At 39.2% G+C, this 18890-nt stretch overlaps 1 protein-coding gene across 3 annotated transcripts in view; it reads right to left on the bottom strand.

The window, feature by feature from the left end:
• Positions 1–17847, bottom strand: part of IL18RAP (interleukin 18 receptor accessory protein) — a 34499-nt gene extending 16652 nt beyond the window's left edge. Inside the window, exons 1-7 of one of the 3 annotated variants that reach the window (XM_032255562.1) lie at positions 17774–17847; positions 17482–17630; positions 16613–16878; positions 15584–15636; positions 11019–11186; positions 10246–10570; positions 9969–10152 (exon numbers count right to left, since the gene is read on the bottom strand). In XM_032255562.1, the coding sequence (XP_032111453.1) occupies positions 9969–10152; positions 10246–10570; positions 11019–11088 (579 nt within the window). In that variant the 5' untranslated portion in view covers positions 11089–11186; positions 15584–15636; positions 16613–16878; positions 17482–17630; positions 17774–17847. Of the gene's footprint in view, positions 1–9968; positions 10153–10245; positions 10571–11018; positions 11187–15583; positions 15637–16612; positions 16879–17481 lie in introns of all 3 variants that reach the window. The other 2 variants (XM_032255560.1, XM_032255563.1) reach the window with 2 other exon arrangements.
• Positions 17848–18890: the final 1043 nt, after the last annotated feature.

Here is an 18890-nt window from a genome sequence, read left to right as displayed (position 1 = left end):
TACTGAGCATCATGCACACTGTGTTATTCTGTGGGAATGGTGCTTCCTGGACTTGGCAACACAGTAGAGCTCCTAGCTGGACTTCCACTACCTAGTGCGGGAGGACTCCAAAGATCTGCATTTCTAGCCTCGTCCTCCCTGGCCCATCTTTCCTGGTGCATTTCAGGTTTTCATGTCCATTTTTGTGTTCCCTAACATAGACTCATTGTGTCCAGGTCTGTATTCATCGCTGCTTTCCTGCCCCTACTTGAATTTACTACTACTGTCTCTAACTTGGTAAATACTGTGAATATGTGTGGAGCCAGAAAGACACCAAATAGTCTGCTCATCTATTTTACACATTCTCCTGGTCAAAGCTTTTAATTTTCTTTTTATTACATGAAATATCACTAGCATCTGCCACCTTCTTTCTGTTTCTACTTCTTTCTGTCCTATCCTGGATCAGGACTCACACTTGTAAAGTTCAAACACATCAACAAGGTTCCAATAACCATCATGAGAAATCCACAGCCTTTATTTCCATTCTCGTCTTAATTAAACCACTCAAGAACTCTCAGCTCTCATCACAGTGACCATTCACTGAATATATCTTTTGTTTTTCTGTTTCTGTTGCCTGTGATGCTCTTTCCAGCTAAGTGTAGTTGTAGTCTCTTGCCCCGATTTTCAACTAGGAACCTTCTATTGATAGATTTTTAAAAATATTATTTATCTTTTAATGGGAATAGAGTATATTATGGAAATTATTGATAATGGGCTGGATGTCAATTTCTAGTGAAAGTCTTGAATTAATTACTTAACAGATGGTTTATGAACCCTTAGAAAAGGAAGTGATGGTTAATATCCGCCAGCTTGCATTTGCTAACAACAACCATATAAAGGTAATTTCATTGTCCACAATTAAATAGACTAGAGGTTCAGAGGAATACAGCAGACACAGAGTGTCTTCACTGCAGTGAGTCATTTGGAAAATGTTCTCATGATCTCTCTGTTAAACAAAAGGTACATTGTGATCTGAATGATCAGATGTAGGACTTTTGAGTGCCCTTTTAGTTAATTAAGCAATATCCTTGTGTTGTAGATGAATGGATCATATGTAACTAGAAGGATCAATCTGGAGTCAACAGCAGAGCACTCTGCTCCTGGAGCTAGCCTGGTTGATAGTTTTAGCAGGGGCTTGAGTGAGAACATGTCATGCATGCTGATCTCATCTACATGCCTCACAAATCTGCATGTGATGTGTAATATGTCAGCATTCAAAATCAGAATTCCAACCTCTTGACACATAGAATGAGCTAAAAACAACAAATTATCATTTAACAGAAATAAATATAAAATCATGAACATAAGTTACAAATTCTACTCTATAAACAAAAAAAAAAAAATAGAGAGAGCTGGCTTGATTTCCGTTTTTGTGAAACAACTTGACTTCCAATTGAGAATAAATCAATCCTACAGTGGGGCTGTCCCAAAGCTAAAACAATTGTGGGCTGTGAAAATATTCTGTTCTGAACAAGGAAGGAAATGTTTCCTCTGTTTCAGTGTTGGTTAGACAGCATATAGATGATTGTTTTGAACAGGTGTTAGAAAGCTGTCCAGATCATCAGAGTTCTGAAATGTTAATAGTGAGAATAATCAGATGGGCCAATGTATCAACCTTGGAACAGTTTTGAAAAATATAATAGATTATCTTCTTCCTATTTAGAAACACATTGAATTATCTTCTTCTCAATTTAGAAATACATTAATCTTTGGATCTACCCAGTCTCACCATGCTCAGCAATTCTCCACAGTGCTAGGCCCACAGGGTGCCAAGGTGCCAGTTATAAGAACTGGGAAATGAGAAGAAGTATCAGGTATAGGTACAAAACGTCCTTGTGGTTGGGCTCACACCTGTAATCCCAGGACATTGGGACACCGACGCGGGGAGAATCACCTGAGGTCAGGAGTTCGAGACCAGCCTGGTCAACATGGTTAAACCCCAGCTCTACTAAAGATGCAAAAATTAGCTGGGTGTGGTGGTGCATGCCTATAATCCCAGCTACTTGAGAGGCTGAGGCATGAGAATCACTTAAACCTGGGAGGTGGAGGTTGCAGTGACCCAAGATTGCTCCATTGCACTCCAGCCTGTGTGACAGAGGGAAAGACTCCATCTCCAAACAAATAAAAATAAAAATAAAAATAACTTCTCTGTGGTTGGCATGATGGCTCTCACCTGTAATCCCAGCATTTTGGAAGGCCAAGGCAGGAGGATTGGTTGAAACCATAAGTTTGAAACCAGCCTCAGCAACATAGTGAAACACCTTCTCTACAAAAATAAATTTTTCAAATTAGCTGGGTGCAGTGGTGTGTGCCTGTAGTCCCAACTACTTGAGATGCTGAGGCTGGAGGATCACTTGAGCCCAAAGTCCAAGACGGCAGTGAGCTGCTATTACACCACTGCTCTCCAGCCTAGGCAGCAGAATGAGATCCTATCTCTAAAACAAACAAAAACCTTCCATGCAACATTGGGCTTAAAAGCAACCCAGCAGCCATGTCAGAAGTGTGGCAAGATAATGTGGCATGAGTGAGACTGTTTTAAACCACCAATGGAAATGTCACTGAAGGCACAAGTCCTACTAACAGAAGATAACAACAATGTCGTCAAAACTCAAATCTTGGTGCCCTAGGCCAGTACAGAAGAGACTTTCCTACTGCCCTTCATTATAATTTGTTTTGTTGCAAGATTTGCTTAGCTGAAGATCGTAAAAATGCTGCTACATTAAACGTAACTATTATTTATTTAAGTTGAAGTATGTTTATGCAAACACTATTTTTTCATTACATTTTTAAAACTAGAAAAAGTTAGTGGAAAAATAATAAGTAACTCACTTTAATTCTGACTTTTCAGTCATTAAATATGTTAATTAATGATATAATTATTATAATTATATTATTAATTATTGGTTATTATAATTTAATCTCCAAGCCAGACCCCAGCACTTTCCCACAGTCTTCCTTAGGCCAAGAGGCAAGCACAGGTCAGCAATTACCTGCAGAAGGGGCAGCTGGCCTCACCCAGGGCCAAAAGATGAGTGGAAACCCAATCAAGCCTCAATGCTCTGCTTAAGGTTATGCCTGTCCCAGAGGCAAGACCAAGCCCACACACATCTGTGTAGCCTGGCTTCTGCCCCCGCCCATCCCAAATTGCTGAACAGCAACCCCAGATAACTCACTTTGCCTCAGAGCCTAGCATGTTGTCCTGCCCAACTACACATTCTAACAACAATATTTCTCAGCCAGATGTAGGGCATTTGGGTGCCCTTTTAGTTAATTAAGCAATACCTTCATGTTGTGGATGAATGGAAGGCATAAGGCTATTGCTCTGTGACTACTTCTGATCAGGCAAAGTTCCAGACTATTTGGGAAGACAAGCCTGCAACTTTGCCTGATCAGAGGCAATCACAGAGCCCAGCCAGCGACTCAACCTGACCATAGAGTTCAGAAAGATCTCACTGGAACATGAAGCACAGCAAGCATTTCATTTTACCTCAGAGCGCAGAAAGCAGCCAAGCCCAACTAAAAAACTCAGCACCAAAGTCTGCTTATCTGGGATTGCTACCAACTATCCCATCCGAATCCCAGGCTAGACCAAATAGTGAAGGCCTGCTACCACCAAAGAACACCTACAAAGACCAAAAGAGGTGGCTGCTTCCTCAGTTACACAGGCACCAATGCAAGGACTGATGATGATGAAAAATCAAGGAAAAAGGACACCACCAAAAGAAACTAATAAAGTTACCGTAATGAAATCTGAAGAAGTAAAGATCTACAAAATGACTGACAAAACTCCGGAATAATCCTCTTAAAGAGTTTAGGGAACTCCAAGAAAATATGTATAGAAAATAAAATAAATTTTAAAAACAATTCACAAACAAAGTGAAAAATTTATAAGGCAATTATTGAATGAAGAAAGAGATAAACTGCAATGTATTAATAGTGAGGAACTCGATACCTTAATTTCAACCATGGACAGCTCATTTAATTAAAAAAAAAACTTCAAAAATTGGTTTTGAATTATACTTTTGACCAAATTGACCTAACAGACACATACAGAACATTCTATCCAACAGCAGCCAAATACACATCCTTCTCAAGTTCACACAGAACATTTCCCAGGAAAGATATGTTCAGCTGCAAGGTAAGTCTTAACAATTTTAAGAAAATTGGGTCACAAAGGCATAAAGGTAGAAATCTAAAAACAGAAAATATCTTGGGAAATATGCACATATGCAGGAATGAAACAAAATGCTCCTAAACAACAAATGGGAAAAAGAGAAAATAAAAAGGAAGTTAAATAATATCTTGAGACAAAGAAAAATGAAAATATGATGTACTAAAACATGCGGGATGCCGCAAATGCAGTTCTGAAGGAAATGTATAGCAATGAATGCCTGTATTAAAAGAGAGGAAAGATTTCAAATAAACAATCTAATGATACACTTAAAGATGCTAGAAAAAGGGTAAAAAATTAAGCTCACAGTTTGCAGAAGAAAGGAAATAACAAACATCGAAGGAGAAATAAATGAAATCGAGGTTGGAAAAACAATAAGAAGAAATGAATAAAACTAAGAGTTGGTTTATTGAAAAGCTAAAAAGAAGATCAACACTCTTAGCTAGACTAAGAAAAAAGAGAAAACTCAAATAGATAAAATCAGACAAAAGAGGAGACTTTACAACCAATATCACAAAAATACAAATAATTATAAGAAACTGCTATGAACAATTATATGCCAATAAAATGAATAATCTAAAAGAAACAGATATATTCCTAGACACGTACAACCTACCAAGATTGGATTATAAAGAAATAGAAAATCTAAACAGACAGTAATGAATAAGGAGACTGAATCAGTAATAAGACATCTTCCATCAAGGAAAATTCCATTCCAGATAGCTTCACTGTTGCGTTCTACAAAACATTTAAAGAAGAACTAACACCAATATTTCTCAAACTCTTCAAAACAAACAAAACGGTGGGAATACTTCCAAGCTAATTTTATGAAGCCAGCATAACTCTGATGCCAAAGCCAGAGATGAGAATTATAAGAAAATTACAGGCCAGTATCCCTGAAAAATACAGATGCAAAAATCCACACTGAAATATTAGCAAACCAAAATTAATCAGACTTTAACAGAATCATTCATCATGATTAAGTAGGATTTATCTCTGGGATGCAAGGATGATTCAACATGCACAAATCAATAAATATGATAGACCACATTAATAAAATGAAAGATAAAAACTATGTGAGTATCTCAATCAATGCAGAAAAAACATTTGACAAAATTTAACACCCTTCATGATAAAATCCCTCAACCAATTAAGCATAGAGGGAATGTACCTCAATACAATAAAGGCCATATATGACAAACCTATAGCTAACATCATACTTAATTGTGAAAAGTTGAAATCTTTTCCTCTAAGATCAGATTAACAATCAAGAATGTGCACTCTCAACCACTTGTTTTCATCATAGTACTGGAAGTCCTAGCCAGAGCCATTAAGCAAGAGAAAGAAATAAGAAGAATATTAGTAGCAAACAAGTACAATTGTCTTTATTTGCTGATGACATGATCTCATCTATAGAATACTCTAAAAACTCCACCAAAAAACTGTTAGAAGTGATAAATGAATTTAGTAAAGTTGTAGAATATAAAATCAACATATAAAAATCATTAGTGTTTCCATGTACTGATAATGAACTATCTGCAGAAAGGGAAATTAACAAAGCAAGCCAACTTACCATAGCAGCAAAAAAAGTAAAATAGTTGGATATAAATTTAACCAAGAAAGTAAAAGACCTATATACTGAAAATTATTTAAAATATTGACAAAAGAAATGGAAGAAAACATAAATAAATATAAAGGTGTCCTGCGTTTATAGATTGGAAGAATTAATATTGAGAAAATGTCCTTACTACTCAAAGTGATCTACGCATTCAATGCAAACCCTATCAAAATGTCATTATTTTTTACAGGAATACAAAAAGAAAACTGTCCTTAAATTCGCATGAAATCACAAAAGACCCCAAATAACCAAAACGACCTTGAGAAAAAAAAAAAAAAAAAGAAAGAAAAAAAAGAAAAGAAAAAGCTAGATGTTCCACATTCCCTGACTTCAAAATATATTACAAACCACTTAAACCAAAACAGCATGGCACTGGCATAAAAACAAACACATCAACAAATGGAATAGGATAGAAAGCTCAGAAAGAAACCCACACATTTATGGTTAATAAATTTAAAAATAAAGATGCCAAGAATAAGCATGCAATGGGGAAAGGATAATCTCTCCAATAAATGATGTTAGGAAAACTGGTTATCTACAGGGAAAAGAATGAAATTGTATCTCATGCCACATACAATCAATCAACTCAAAATGCATTAAGGAATTAAACACAAGATCTAAAATTGTAAAACTCCTAAAAGAAAACATAGTGGGTAAGCCCTACAGTATTGTAATAGGCAAATATTTTTTTTGGATATGACTCTGAAAGCACAGGCAACTAAAACAAAAATAGACAAATGATATAGTGTAAAACTGAAAATCTTCTGTGTAGCAAAGAAAACAATTAATGGAGTGAAGAGACAATCCACCAAATGGGGAAAATATTTACAAGCCATACATCTGATAAGGAGTTAACATCAAGAAATATAAGGAGCTCAAACGCTGCAACAGCAAGAAAACAAGTAGCCCGTTTTAAAAATAGGCAAAAGATCTGAAAAAATATTTCTCAAAAGAAATCATGCAAATGGCCAACAGCTATATAAAAAATGCTGGGTATCACTAATCATCAGAGAAATACAAATTGAAACCACAATGATATATCACCTCGCATGTGGCTTTTATCAAAAAATTAATCTGTTTTACATTGTTGGTGGAAATGTAAATTACTACAGCCATTATGGGAAACTCTATGAAGGCTCATCAAAGAAACTAAAAATAGAACTTCCATATGATTCAGCAATCCCAGTTTTGGGTACATATCCAAAGAGATTGAAATCAATATGGCAAAGGGATATCTATGCTCCTAGGATTACTGCAGCACTATTCACAATAGCCAAGATATGGAATCAATCTCAGTGTCCATCAACAGATGAATAGACAAAGAAAATGTGATACATGTACACAATGAAATACTATTCTGTATTTATGAAAGAAAATTCCATCATTTGGGACAACATGAACGAACTTGGAAGACTATGCTAAATGAAATAAGCCAAGCACAGAAAGACAAATCCTGCATGATCTCACTCATATGTAGAACCTTAAAAAGTTGAACTCATAGAAATAGAGAGTAGAATAATGATTGCCAGAGGCTTGGTTGGTGTGGAGAAGAGGGTGAATGGGGAGATGTTGGTCAAAGAATACAAAGTTTCAGATAGGAGGAATAAACTTTCAGACATATTTCATAGCAGGATGATTATAGCCAATAATATTGTATTGCACATTTCAAAATAACTAAGAATGCAAGTTTCAAAAGCCTGGCCACAAAAAATAAATAAGCAAGGTGAGGGATGTGTTAATTAGCTTAGTTATTCACTCCACATTGTATACATATATCAAAACATCACATCATACCTTGTAAATGTACATAATTATGATTTGTTAATTAAAAATAATTTTAAAATAAAGAAGTTGAAATAAGTTTTAAAAGCAATCTGCAAGGCTGTTTTTTGATTTGCCAATTAAAAATATTGTGGAATGTTCCACAGACTCCAAGCCCAGGGATTTATTTCAGTTGGATACTCTACATCTGATGGGTGTATCCCTGCTCAGCAGTTTTATTTGAATTCCATAAAGCCATGTTTTTATTTTCTCAGCCAGTGTCAGCTTCATCTGTTCAGAGATGGGTTGTAGGTATGACTCACCCACCACCTGATAACCTAGGGTTTAGCAAGAAGGAAAAAGGCATTGGATATTTTTTTCTTGCCTAATGCCATCACTTTTAGTAATGTACTACTGTTATAAGGTCTGTGATTTCCAGGTTACTATGTGCCTGTGTATGTATGTGTATGTGTAAGTGGACACACACATTTGTGTAATTCACAAAGCCAGGACCTATCCAAATCTGTATCAGAGGTACAATTTTAATAACAGCCATTGTACACCTATTCTTAGGGTGGCTGCCTGTTCACCATTAAACACATGCTGACGTTTGTAGTCAAAGCCCCAGGGAAGTGAAACAAAGCTTCCTTTTGTGAAGGTCAAACAGTTTTAGGGTTTAGTTTATAAAAGCAATATTTTCAGAGAGCTGGCAAATATTATGTGGCTTGTGCTCACCTGAAGAGTAAAAGATTCATAGCTTTCACTTCAGGTGTACGATCATTGAAAAGTCAAACACATTTCAACTGAAATAACTGGGACAAGACTGCTTTACTGGCCTGAGAACAGCCCACCAAGACAACAAAACAGCTGCCATCCTGGATGACAGATATACTGAACCAAAAGGAAGTTTTGTTCTGGAGAGAGAACTGAAAATAATGACCAAAACTATTGGCTCTTCTTACTAACATCATTTTAGAGGTAATGAAATGAATGTTTCTGAAATTAGGATTTTATTGAGACCAGCATTCTTTCAGTGTCATATAAAACTCGAATGTGAGACCATAACACATGCCACTCATCCTCTCTGTATATTTATTTCTGTAAAGGATGTGATAACATCCGTCCTTCTATTAGCATGGAGTCTCAGGAATTAAGTAGGGAAACGTCTCCTCATACCATGGTAACTGTAGCCCCAGGAGACTCGCATTCTTAAAATTTGGGGTGCCTTAAACCATTAGATAAACATAACTCATCTTTCTGACTTTAATCAGTACCAATTTAAAGTAATATTTTTATATTAACAAACATATATATTAAGAGAGTGAATGCAAAATTGTGCATAATTTTGAAGAGAAAGTATTGGGCTTCAAATAGTTTTGCAATCGTCGGAAGTGATTTACATTCCATTCCCGGATTCCGCCACCCAAGAGACAACTGACAAGGGGCTCTGTTGGAGGAGATGGTTAGGCAGCATTTAGTCATCGGCTAGCACTTGGAAAAACTATAGAACAAGATGGAAATACGAAGTGCTTTTTTTATCGGAGTTCACATACATGTGGTTCATAGCTCAAAGTCATTGTGAAACTTGTCTTTGTTCCCTTTTTCTCTTAACACTGTACTCCTTTCCCACCATCTCACCTGTGCAAGACATCTGTCACTCAGGGCCACCTTGGATTTGTCCTAACTGTCCTTCAAGATCCTTTTGGGAATGTATTCCAGTCTCCAATATCTTTCACAAACCCCTCAAGACTTATGTCTTGGGTGCTTCCTTCCCCTTTGCAATGCCTATTGCTTTCCCAAGACAGTGAAAATGAATGAACTTTTTCTCCTACATTAGCAGATGTTAGTAGGTTTATGTCTAACCTCATGTGTAATATACCGGAATTTTGTATTTTCTGCTATTGATCAAAAGGATGTTTCTAATAATTAGAATATCAAGCTCTGTGGCTTCCCAGAGGACATGATCATTTTAGAAAGTCAGATCTCCTGAATAGGCACAGGGCCAGTTTTTGAGAAGCTCTAGACCTCAGATTCTCAAACACGCTTTTCTGCGAATAAGCCATGAAGATGATACCATAAAAACAATGAATAAATCCTTCCCTTGAGACAGACGGATTGCTTGAGATCAGTAGATCGAGACCAGCCTAGCCAACATGGTGAAACCCCATCTCTACTAAAAATATAAAAAATTAGCCAGGCGTGGTGGTGCAGGCCTGTAGTTCTAGCTACTCAGGAGGCTGAGGCAGGAGAATTGTTCGAACCTAGGAGGTGGAGGTTGCAGTGAATCAAGATCATGCCACTACACTCCGGCCTGGGCGACAGAGCAAGACCCCATCTCAAAAAATGCTCTTATATTAATTTTAGAGAATTCACTCTTACCTGGTACCAGATTACCTCTCGACTTTGTGCATCACGTTGGCAGCTGAGACTGGGGCAAGAAATGGAGCCAATACTCCCAAGAAGTAGGTCTTGCTTATGTGATGCAGAATTCTCACAGGATGCATTTGTCTGAGGCTTAACTTCTAAAATCATCTTGACACAACAGGCTACATGATAGGGACTCCTAGGAAATTAACAAGATCCTGTGAATATAGATTTTGTCTAGATAATAGAGAATTTGGGAATGTTTTCAGGTAGAAATGCATTTGGAACATACTTAATCATCTTGGGTCTACAAATATATGATCCAGCGTTATTCACCCCTGGGGTCCTAAAACGAAGGGTGTATTTTTCCTGAATGATGTGAGGATTGCTTTTTCTAATGTCCTCTAATGGATCACCATTCGAAGGTTGTCGGTACCATTGGATATCAGATAGGTCCTTACTGCCAGTGAAGGGTAGGTGCTCAGGGCCTTGTGTTGGTGAGAGTCGACTTCTGTGGCAGAAATATGATTTCTGTTGCTTTGGTAAATCACAAAATAAGACAAATTCTTCTTCACTCCTTGTAGAATATGTCCAAAGGAACTTTTTTGTGGAACAATCTGAAAATCACAATAAATAGAACAACATGGAAACATATTAGAAAACAGAACTCTAGCTTTCTGTTTAACAAGAGACCAAGCTTCCTCGTGTGCCTTTCCTCTTCACTGCCCATTTTGTAGGGGAAAGGAAGTTCATGTTTTAATTCCCTCCCAGTAGACTCCAGCATCACCAGCAGCAGCTCCAGTTTCCTAGAAAAGATGGTAGAACCCTGGCTCATCCCTCTTCAACTGCTCTCACTGAACACTCAACTACAGTAATGGGTACCTTGTCAATGCTTGGTATCAGTTGAAAGCTGTTCACCCCAATAATTCTCCTCTCACTCTCTTTTTAACGGTAGGATGGAAAGGTTGTGTATTATCATGGCATGATGCTGATATATCAGGTTATCCCTCACTTTACCTTTGACCACAGACTCACAGCGCTAACACAAAAAGTGAAAAATCCTACCTGAAATATTAAATTGTTTAATTCTTTCTCCTGCAACAAGCGAAAGAAATATCCAGCCCAAATAGAGCATTGTTCTCCTGTGTTCCTGTCATCACTCCAGTAACTTCATTCTGTTGCCAGAATAGAGTTTTGAGATGCAGAACTCTTTCTTGAGTATCCTTTTCATTTCTGTAAATGAAGAAATGGGAAATGAAGAAATCAGAGCCTGTGACCAAAGTGCAACTCAGACAGGAAACTTCGAAAGGGCAGGTCCTACCCAAACCGGCTTTCATGTGCCCATAGCTTACATGGGTATTTCCAATGGTGTGTAGCAATCTTTTCACTGCTGTCATTTCTTACAAATCACCTCAAGCTCATGATATCCCTTGGGCCTAGGCTCTATACAGAGTGTTCTTTTAATGCCATTTTCCCCTCATTAATCTTTTTTCTTTGATATGCTCACCTAGCACATACATTTCTATGAGTAATTTGGAAAGAGTTAAGTTTAACTTTTCCTGAAAAAATAACCCAAGTTGAATACAAATGTCAGGTTCTTCACAGTTAGGGAAGCTAGAGATGCATCTCCTATTGATAAAATTTGAGAAGGCTTGCACATCACTAGTCTGTACTATTAGAGAATAGGGGTCACCTGCCTTTCTGCCCCAAATACAAGAGGGAAAATTGTCACTGGATGGCATCACTATCAATCCTTTCAAATATGAAAGGCGGAGCTGGTCCCCTCCAGAGAATCATATCTAGGCTGTGTCCAAAGGACTTGTGTCCCGTTTGTTGATAGGTTAGTTATGGGACTCTTCAAACCAGTTAGGAGAAATGAAAGATAAGAATCCTGGGTGGGAAATATTTAATTATCATTTAAATGTGTTTTGAGTAGGAAGAAAAAGGATTTTGCTATAGAACAGTTTTATCTGTGTATCTTTGAGTTCTGAAGTATTATCATTAACATAAAAATAACCTGTGTATAACTCTTCAAGTTATAGGAATAAGGTAAGTTCCCCCTGAACTTTGGCTAAAGATTCCCCCTAAAACACTCCCAAACTGTCATAGGTTCTTTAAGGGTGCTGAGGGGAAAAATAAATAGTATAGTCCCTATTTTCAAGGGTCTATTACAGTATGGAGAACATCATTAAAAATGCAATTATTCTGACACTGGTTAAAACCATAGGGAAGTCTTTATTCAAGACTTTTGGGGACAAGGCATGGTGGATCGTGCCTGTAATCTCAGCACTTTGGGAGGCTGAGACGGACAGATTGTTTGAAGTCAGTAGATCGAGACCAGCCTGGCCAACGTGGTAAAACCCCATCTCTACTAAAAATACAAAATATTATCCAGGCATGGTGGTGCATGCCTGTAGTTCTAGCTACTCAGGAGGCTGAAGCAGGAGAATTGTTTGAACCCAGGAGGCGGAGGTTGCAATGAGCCAAGATCACACCACAGCACCCTGACCTGGGTGACAGAGCAAGACCCCATCTCAAAAACAAAAAAACAAAACAAACAAAAAAAAACTTTGGGGGAAAGAGATCAAACTCAATTCCCATACACCAAGGACAAAGTGCAAGGTAAAGGTCAGTGGATAGAAAATTACTGAGTGACGTAAGGACACAGGGATCCTTGCTAAACTGACCTAACAGGATTCTTGCTAAAGGCAGGTTAAGGACTTAAATATCAAGGGTGGTGAATGGGGAGCTTTATCAGACATTTAGGGCCATCAGATATCAAGAGTGCACTGATAAATTAGCAGAATTTTTTTCCAAGACTATTTGGGCAGGCCAAAGATAGGAGGGGATGACAAAACTGAGGCTGAGCCAAGAAGAAGGCTCAAGGGACCCTGACTAAATCTTGGCCAGGGAGAGAGTCTTTGTCAACATAAACGCGAAAATAAACAATCACAACAAAGTGTAAGAAAGAAATGAAGTCCAGTGATGACAGAAAAGGAAAAAAAAACAAGAGGAAAGTAAAGAAAGAATGGAGGAAGGGAAGGAGAGACGGAAGAAAGGAGAGGAAAAGGGAAGAAAGGAGAGGACGAGGAAAGGAAAAAAGCAAAGAAAGCAAGCTACCCTAAATGTTATGTGGCCTCTCTAAAAATCTTTAAGTCTCTCCACAACTTCCCTGGGTTGGTTAGTTTGTTTGTTTTGGCAGCTGACAAAATCAGTCTCTCTGTCTCTCTCTCTCTCTCTCTGTCTGTCTCTCTCTGTCTCTCTTCCCGACATCTATTTCGCCCTGAAAGTTTCTCTCTTCACTTCTTCCTGTGCTCTCTGGCCAGTTCGACAGCCACATCTCCACCACCCCCAGCTTTCCCAGGACCTTTCTTTCTTTTTTTTTTTTTTTGAGACGGAGTTTCGCTGTTGTTGCCCAGACTGGAGTGCAATGGCACGATTTCAGCTCACCGCAACCTCTGCCTCCTGGGTTCAAGCAATTCTCAATTCTCCTGCCTCAGCCTCCCGAATAGCTGGGACTACAGGCATGCACCATCATGCCCAGCTAATTTTTGTATTTTTAGTGGAGACAGGGTTTCACATTGTTGACCAGGATGGTCTCGATCCCTTGACGTCGTGATCCACCCGCCTCGGCCTCCCAAAATGCTGGGATTATAGGCATGAGCCACTGCGCCCGGCCTCCCAGGACCTTTCTTTCCAGATAGTGCCATCTTCTCTCATAAACATTTGGCTTATCTCACTTTATAACCTTCTTTACTTCCAACCATATTGCAACACACACACACACACACACACACACACACACACACACACACACTCCAATTCTTAGATACAGGAGGCGATAGTAATTTCAATAATTATAAATTAATTCTTAATAATTAATGTTTCTCGAACAAGAACTCTGAACTTGAAATATCCTGGAGATCCTTTGTAGAAGCTCTGAAGGACACACACAAAAAAATAAAAACATAAAAAGAAATATCTTGGAGATCCAACTGGAGCAATCCCAGGGCAGCAGGGTGGGGAAGGGGATGGCTCAGAGCAGGGTCTGGATTTCAGCAGCTGGAGGGTGCCTGGGGCATCTGTAACAAGCCTGGAGTGTCTGTTGCCCCACAAGGGAGGGCAGATGAACTTCCTTGAGAAACCTCAGCCTTTCAAAGTAGGTCAGAGCCAATGGAAAATAAAGAATGACACACCTAAAAGGAAGACAAGGAGCAGAGCTGAGAGACCACCTTGGCAATGCAGACAGAGAAAGCTTGGAGGAGATACTAGACACCAGTGTCAGAAGCTGCAGAGGAGTCGGACATGAGGAGGACTGAAAAGTGTCCATTAAAGTGTCTTGGTTTGGCCACCAAAAGCTCAGCATGTGCAGCTGGGGTGAGATGAGGGAGTGCTTCAGTGTGGAGAGAGAGGAGTGGAGGGAATGTGTAGTAGAGGGAAAGAGGCTGCATGATGCAGGGAAGACAGAAGGAAGTGTTTGCTCATTTCTGAGGATGAGAGAGCCTTGGGCAGGATTCCACTGTGAGGGGAATGCATCAGCAGGCCAGTGAGGTCAAATACATATGAGGGTGAGGACAGGGTGCATGGACTCCTTTCTCCCAGGAAGCCAGAAGAGATGGGGTCCCTGATACCATGGAGAGATTAATCTTAGATAGGAGGCAGGCAGAGCCATGCAGGGAGACAAGGAAGGTCTGCCCAGACCACTTTGTCTAGGTGAAGCCAGAAAGTACAGGATGCTACCACCTGGAGGCTGATGCTGACCTGGCTGTCTGCTGAGGGTGAGGCATGTTGATGGGAGAAAGAAAAGGGACTCTGTGCAATGCACCTTGCAGAACGCCAGGGATAGGGGTTAAGGTCACTGAGTTATCCCCACTGCTGGTAACTGACAGCTCTTCTTACAAGGACTGCAGTCAAGGAACAAGGCAGGATCAGCAATGGCTTTGAAGATGTGATCTTCCCACTTGCCTTTCCCTTGTCCACAAAGTCTCTGAAAGAACAGTCCTCCAGCTCCAACACCAGCCACATCTTCCTAAGAAGCAAGCCTCAGCGTTTCCTTTCCATGCCCAAACCGTCACCGGCTACTGCCACCCATGTGATGAAGCACAGATTCCGGAGCACCATGGACAAACCCTGTAGCGTTTGGCTCTCTCATGTCTTATCTCTGATTCCTTCCTCAGAGAGACGTTCCCTGGCCGCCTGGATAAAGAAGCCCCTCCCTCCCTCCTTGCCAGCAGCCATTTCTCTTCTTACTCATTTTAAATGACTTTTGTCTTAGCACACATTATTGTCTGAAACTTCTCCCCAGCTAGAACGTAAGTTCCATGCCAGCAGGAACTGAGTTTGTCTTTCCGAGCCCTGCAGCGTCTCTCCAGGAATAGTGCCTAGCTAATAACAGGAGTTCAGTAACAACTTGTTCAGGATTTAGCCATGCTGCGGTAGAACTGTTGTTCCTCACGCCTTGTCCTGCCACTAGATTGGGAGCTCCTGAAGAGCAGAGACCCTGTTCCAGCAATAATATCTCGTCACCAAATGAATAATTAGTAATAAATTCTGTGTTCTGAAAAATGATACACACTTCCAGAGCAGTCAGAACAAACACATAGAGCAATCTATTACGGCAGTTCACTTACTTTGTGACTCCAGTCAAGTCACTTAGGTTCTTTCCGGACTTCAGTTTTCTTATCTGCAAAATAAAATGTCTGGACCATATCAGCAGTTCCTCAATGTTAGAATGACAGAATCAGAATTTCTGAGGTTTAAGTCAGGGTATTTGTAATTTTTAAAAAAGCTGTCTGACTTCTAAATCATAACACTAGATGATTGCTAAGATCATCCCAGCTCTACAGTCCTGCAATTTACGTCTACATGTCCAAGCCTATAGCAAATTAGTTACCATGACACCCAGCAGTCTCCAGCCCTCAGAATTTCCACCAACCTTGAGATGACAGCTACTACCTACTGATGCACCCACCCACCGACTGGCCTCAGACCTCCGGCTGCCTGAGGCTGCAGCTTTCACTCTGGGACAGTGTTTCTCAAATTATCTTGATTATGAGAATCACCTGAAACACTTATTCCAAATGCAGATTTTTAGGCTCCCCGAGGTCTTATTAAATCAGATTCTCAAAGAGAAGAACAATGGAACCTACGTTATAAACAAGTATCAGGGCCACCACTCTCAACCAGGAGATATCTTTGGAAAGCTCTGCTCAGTGAAAAGCATAGAGCTTGGGGAGTTGGGTCAGTGCTGAGTTACAGTAGCTGTTGCCAGCATTGTGGGCAACTGATCAACAGGAGCCAAAGCCCATTCTGGAAGTCCCGTTTATGTGGGACAACACACCCACACTGTGTAGCTTGTTTGTTAATATCTACCTTTTAAAGGCCATCTAATGTTTAAGTGATGTTTTCCATGCTGCCATCGCTAAAATGCTTCACTGAATTGGAAGAATCTATACAAATGCAGAGTACATCATTTATTGAGCACTGGGCAACTTAAGCTAAAGCAAGCTTCAGACTCTGCTTATGGGAATAAAATAATGTGGCTCTCATTTACTTTCTGTAAAGGGAAGAGGGGTGCTGTCCTTCTAGTATTGCAAATGGACAACCAAGACTCATATTGCTTGGAATAGCGGTGCCCATTCTCAATGATAATCACATACCTGGTGAGTATTAGAAGGGGGTTTCATATCCAGGTGTAGAGGGTCTCAAAGCTTCTGATTTCCTCATCACCATACACCGTCCTTCACAAAAGGAATTGAGAGCCCAGCAGCACTGAGAGAATCTACAGAATCTCTTCTTCAGTTATTTTCCAGATGTGAATCACATATCTTTCCTCAGAGGATGAAGATTTCTTTTTCAGGTGGTCGGGGCTACACCTTCAACTGTCTCTGGGAGAAACAACGAACTAAACTTTTCACACAAAAGTCTGTGGTGGGAAACAAGGAAGAGAGAGGAAAGCACTGGAGAAAGCAGTGCCAACAGGGATACAGGGATCAGAGGCCCAGGGAGACAAAGGTCACCATCAAAGGCAGATGTAATCCACTTTACACAGAGAACATCTGTAGACAGAGATTTGGTTTCGTGTAATAGTAACAATATTTAATTCAACTAATATCATTACGATTCTCACATGCTCCAAAGTAGCTTTTTACCCTATAGCCTAGGGATAACAGAAAATGGAGCTTAGTGCCTGCCATCAAAGATGTTACAGTTAAGTTCAAATGGCCATTCAAACTTGACAAACATCTTGAATCTCTCTGCTCTTAGCCCTTCCTGTAAAATGCTCGAAGCACATTAGACAGGTTTATTTTATAGCCACCAGCTTTTTTAAGTGAAGACTCCATATATATGGAGAGGTGAATTTTGTTAGTAAATAACCCATTTGTTATTCTAAAATGTTTCTTGAAAAGTAATTGTGTTAGCAACTCATTCTTAAAATTATTTAAGCTCTTTTCCCAACTTATATTTTCTAGTTAGGAAATCTAGTGGAAAAACAAAAACAAAAACAAAAAATGTACTACTCTCTTACCTTTATTTCCTGGTCTTAAGACATAAAAAAAGAGGAAGGAACTTCAAGTCCTTATTTCAGTGACTGCCAGCTTTGTATCTGAAGAAAAACATGTGAGAATATCCATTTTCAAAGGGTTCGACTATATTTCTTCCTATCCAGAGAGATACCTAGAGAAGACCCAGCAGCCATGTAACTCACACAGTTTAAAAACAATGAGTTATAACTGGATGAAAAAGGAAAACCTTATTTTTTAAATGGCCATTGACATTGTGAAATGGATGGTCAGACAGAGGAAAGTCAAATAAACTACCTCTATCAGTAGGAAATGCTCTGAGGAAGAAGCGCCTAAACTCTTCTCTCACCAGCCTCCTTGATGAGATAAAGTTTGTGGTTGGGTTTAGTTGAGAGAGTGAGTAAGCTGGGTTCCTTTACAGGAATTTCCTGTAAAGAATATTAACTCTCAACTCAATTTCTCAACTGTGGGTTTTGTTTTTATTCTTGTAAAACTAACCTCCAAAAGTGTAACCTTTGAGAGAAACACTAAAGCCTGTCTTGTGGTTAACTTTTTTTTTGTTTTTTTGTGTGTGTGGTTAACTTTTCAATTTTGAGAAAGAAAAAATAGCTCTCCAACACCAATTTCATAAAGCAGTAATTTATTAATACACAATGGAAAATACATTTAAGGTCTAAAGTTACTTGGGTTGGTTTTTTTGTACCTATTAAGAGACAGTTTGAGAATATAACATATAATTGAAAACTCCATTGTTCCTTTAATAGAGCAACTGAAACCATTTAATACTTAGAACACTCTGAGACTACAATAGTCGTAATGAGTTTTGTCTAGGAACTTCCTTGGTTAAGTCTAGATAACATCCTTCATCAAGAGTTTAGTATTCTAATAAAGGTAAGGCTGGCACAGCTAAGCACATCAAAGCTCCAGGCTGCTTCTACACATATCTGGAGAATAACACGAAATACAAATGAAAACTACTTTTTTTACTTCGGTATGAAAGCAAAATAAGTGTTTACTTGAAATGAAGGTAGGAAAATACAAGAAGAATTAGTAACTGTAGACAGAAAGGAGTTCCAAAAATGTATCTACCACTGGTCATGCATCTACCTAAGATTCCAAGAGGATGTGAGGGTTTGTTCCAAGCCTATGCCAAGAGCGGTAACAAGGAGCAGTGACACAGACACGCCAGGCACATGATGCTGCAGGCTTACAGCGTCATGTGGCAATAGCCCCAGTGATAAGAACAAGGGCAGGAGACCCCAGAAGTCTTGGAGAAATAAGGTTGAATGGAAGAAAAAGTCTAATAATAAGGTGTTGTTTATGGTAAGTGTTCAATACCTGTTGAATGGAACTGTATTCAAGTGAATTGGGTTATGGAAGTTGTCCTTGCGAAGTTTCAGAGACCTGGATGCAG

This window comes from Sapajus apella, unplaced genomic scaffold (assembly GCF_009761245.1).
Source record: "Sapajus apella isolate SASKATOON/1434 unplaced genomic scaffold, GSC_monkey_1.0 scaffold89, whole genome shotgun sequence".
In the NCBI taxonomy this organism is placed as follows: Eukaryota; Metazoa; Chordata; class Mammalia; order Primates; family Cebidae; genus Sapajus; species Sapajus apella.
Note: the sequence above shows the minus strand (reverse complement) of the source record. Positions and strands in the feature narration are given on the sequence as shown.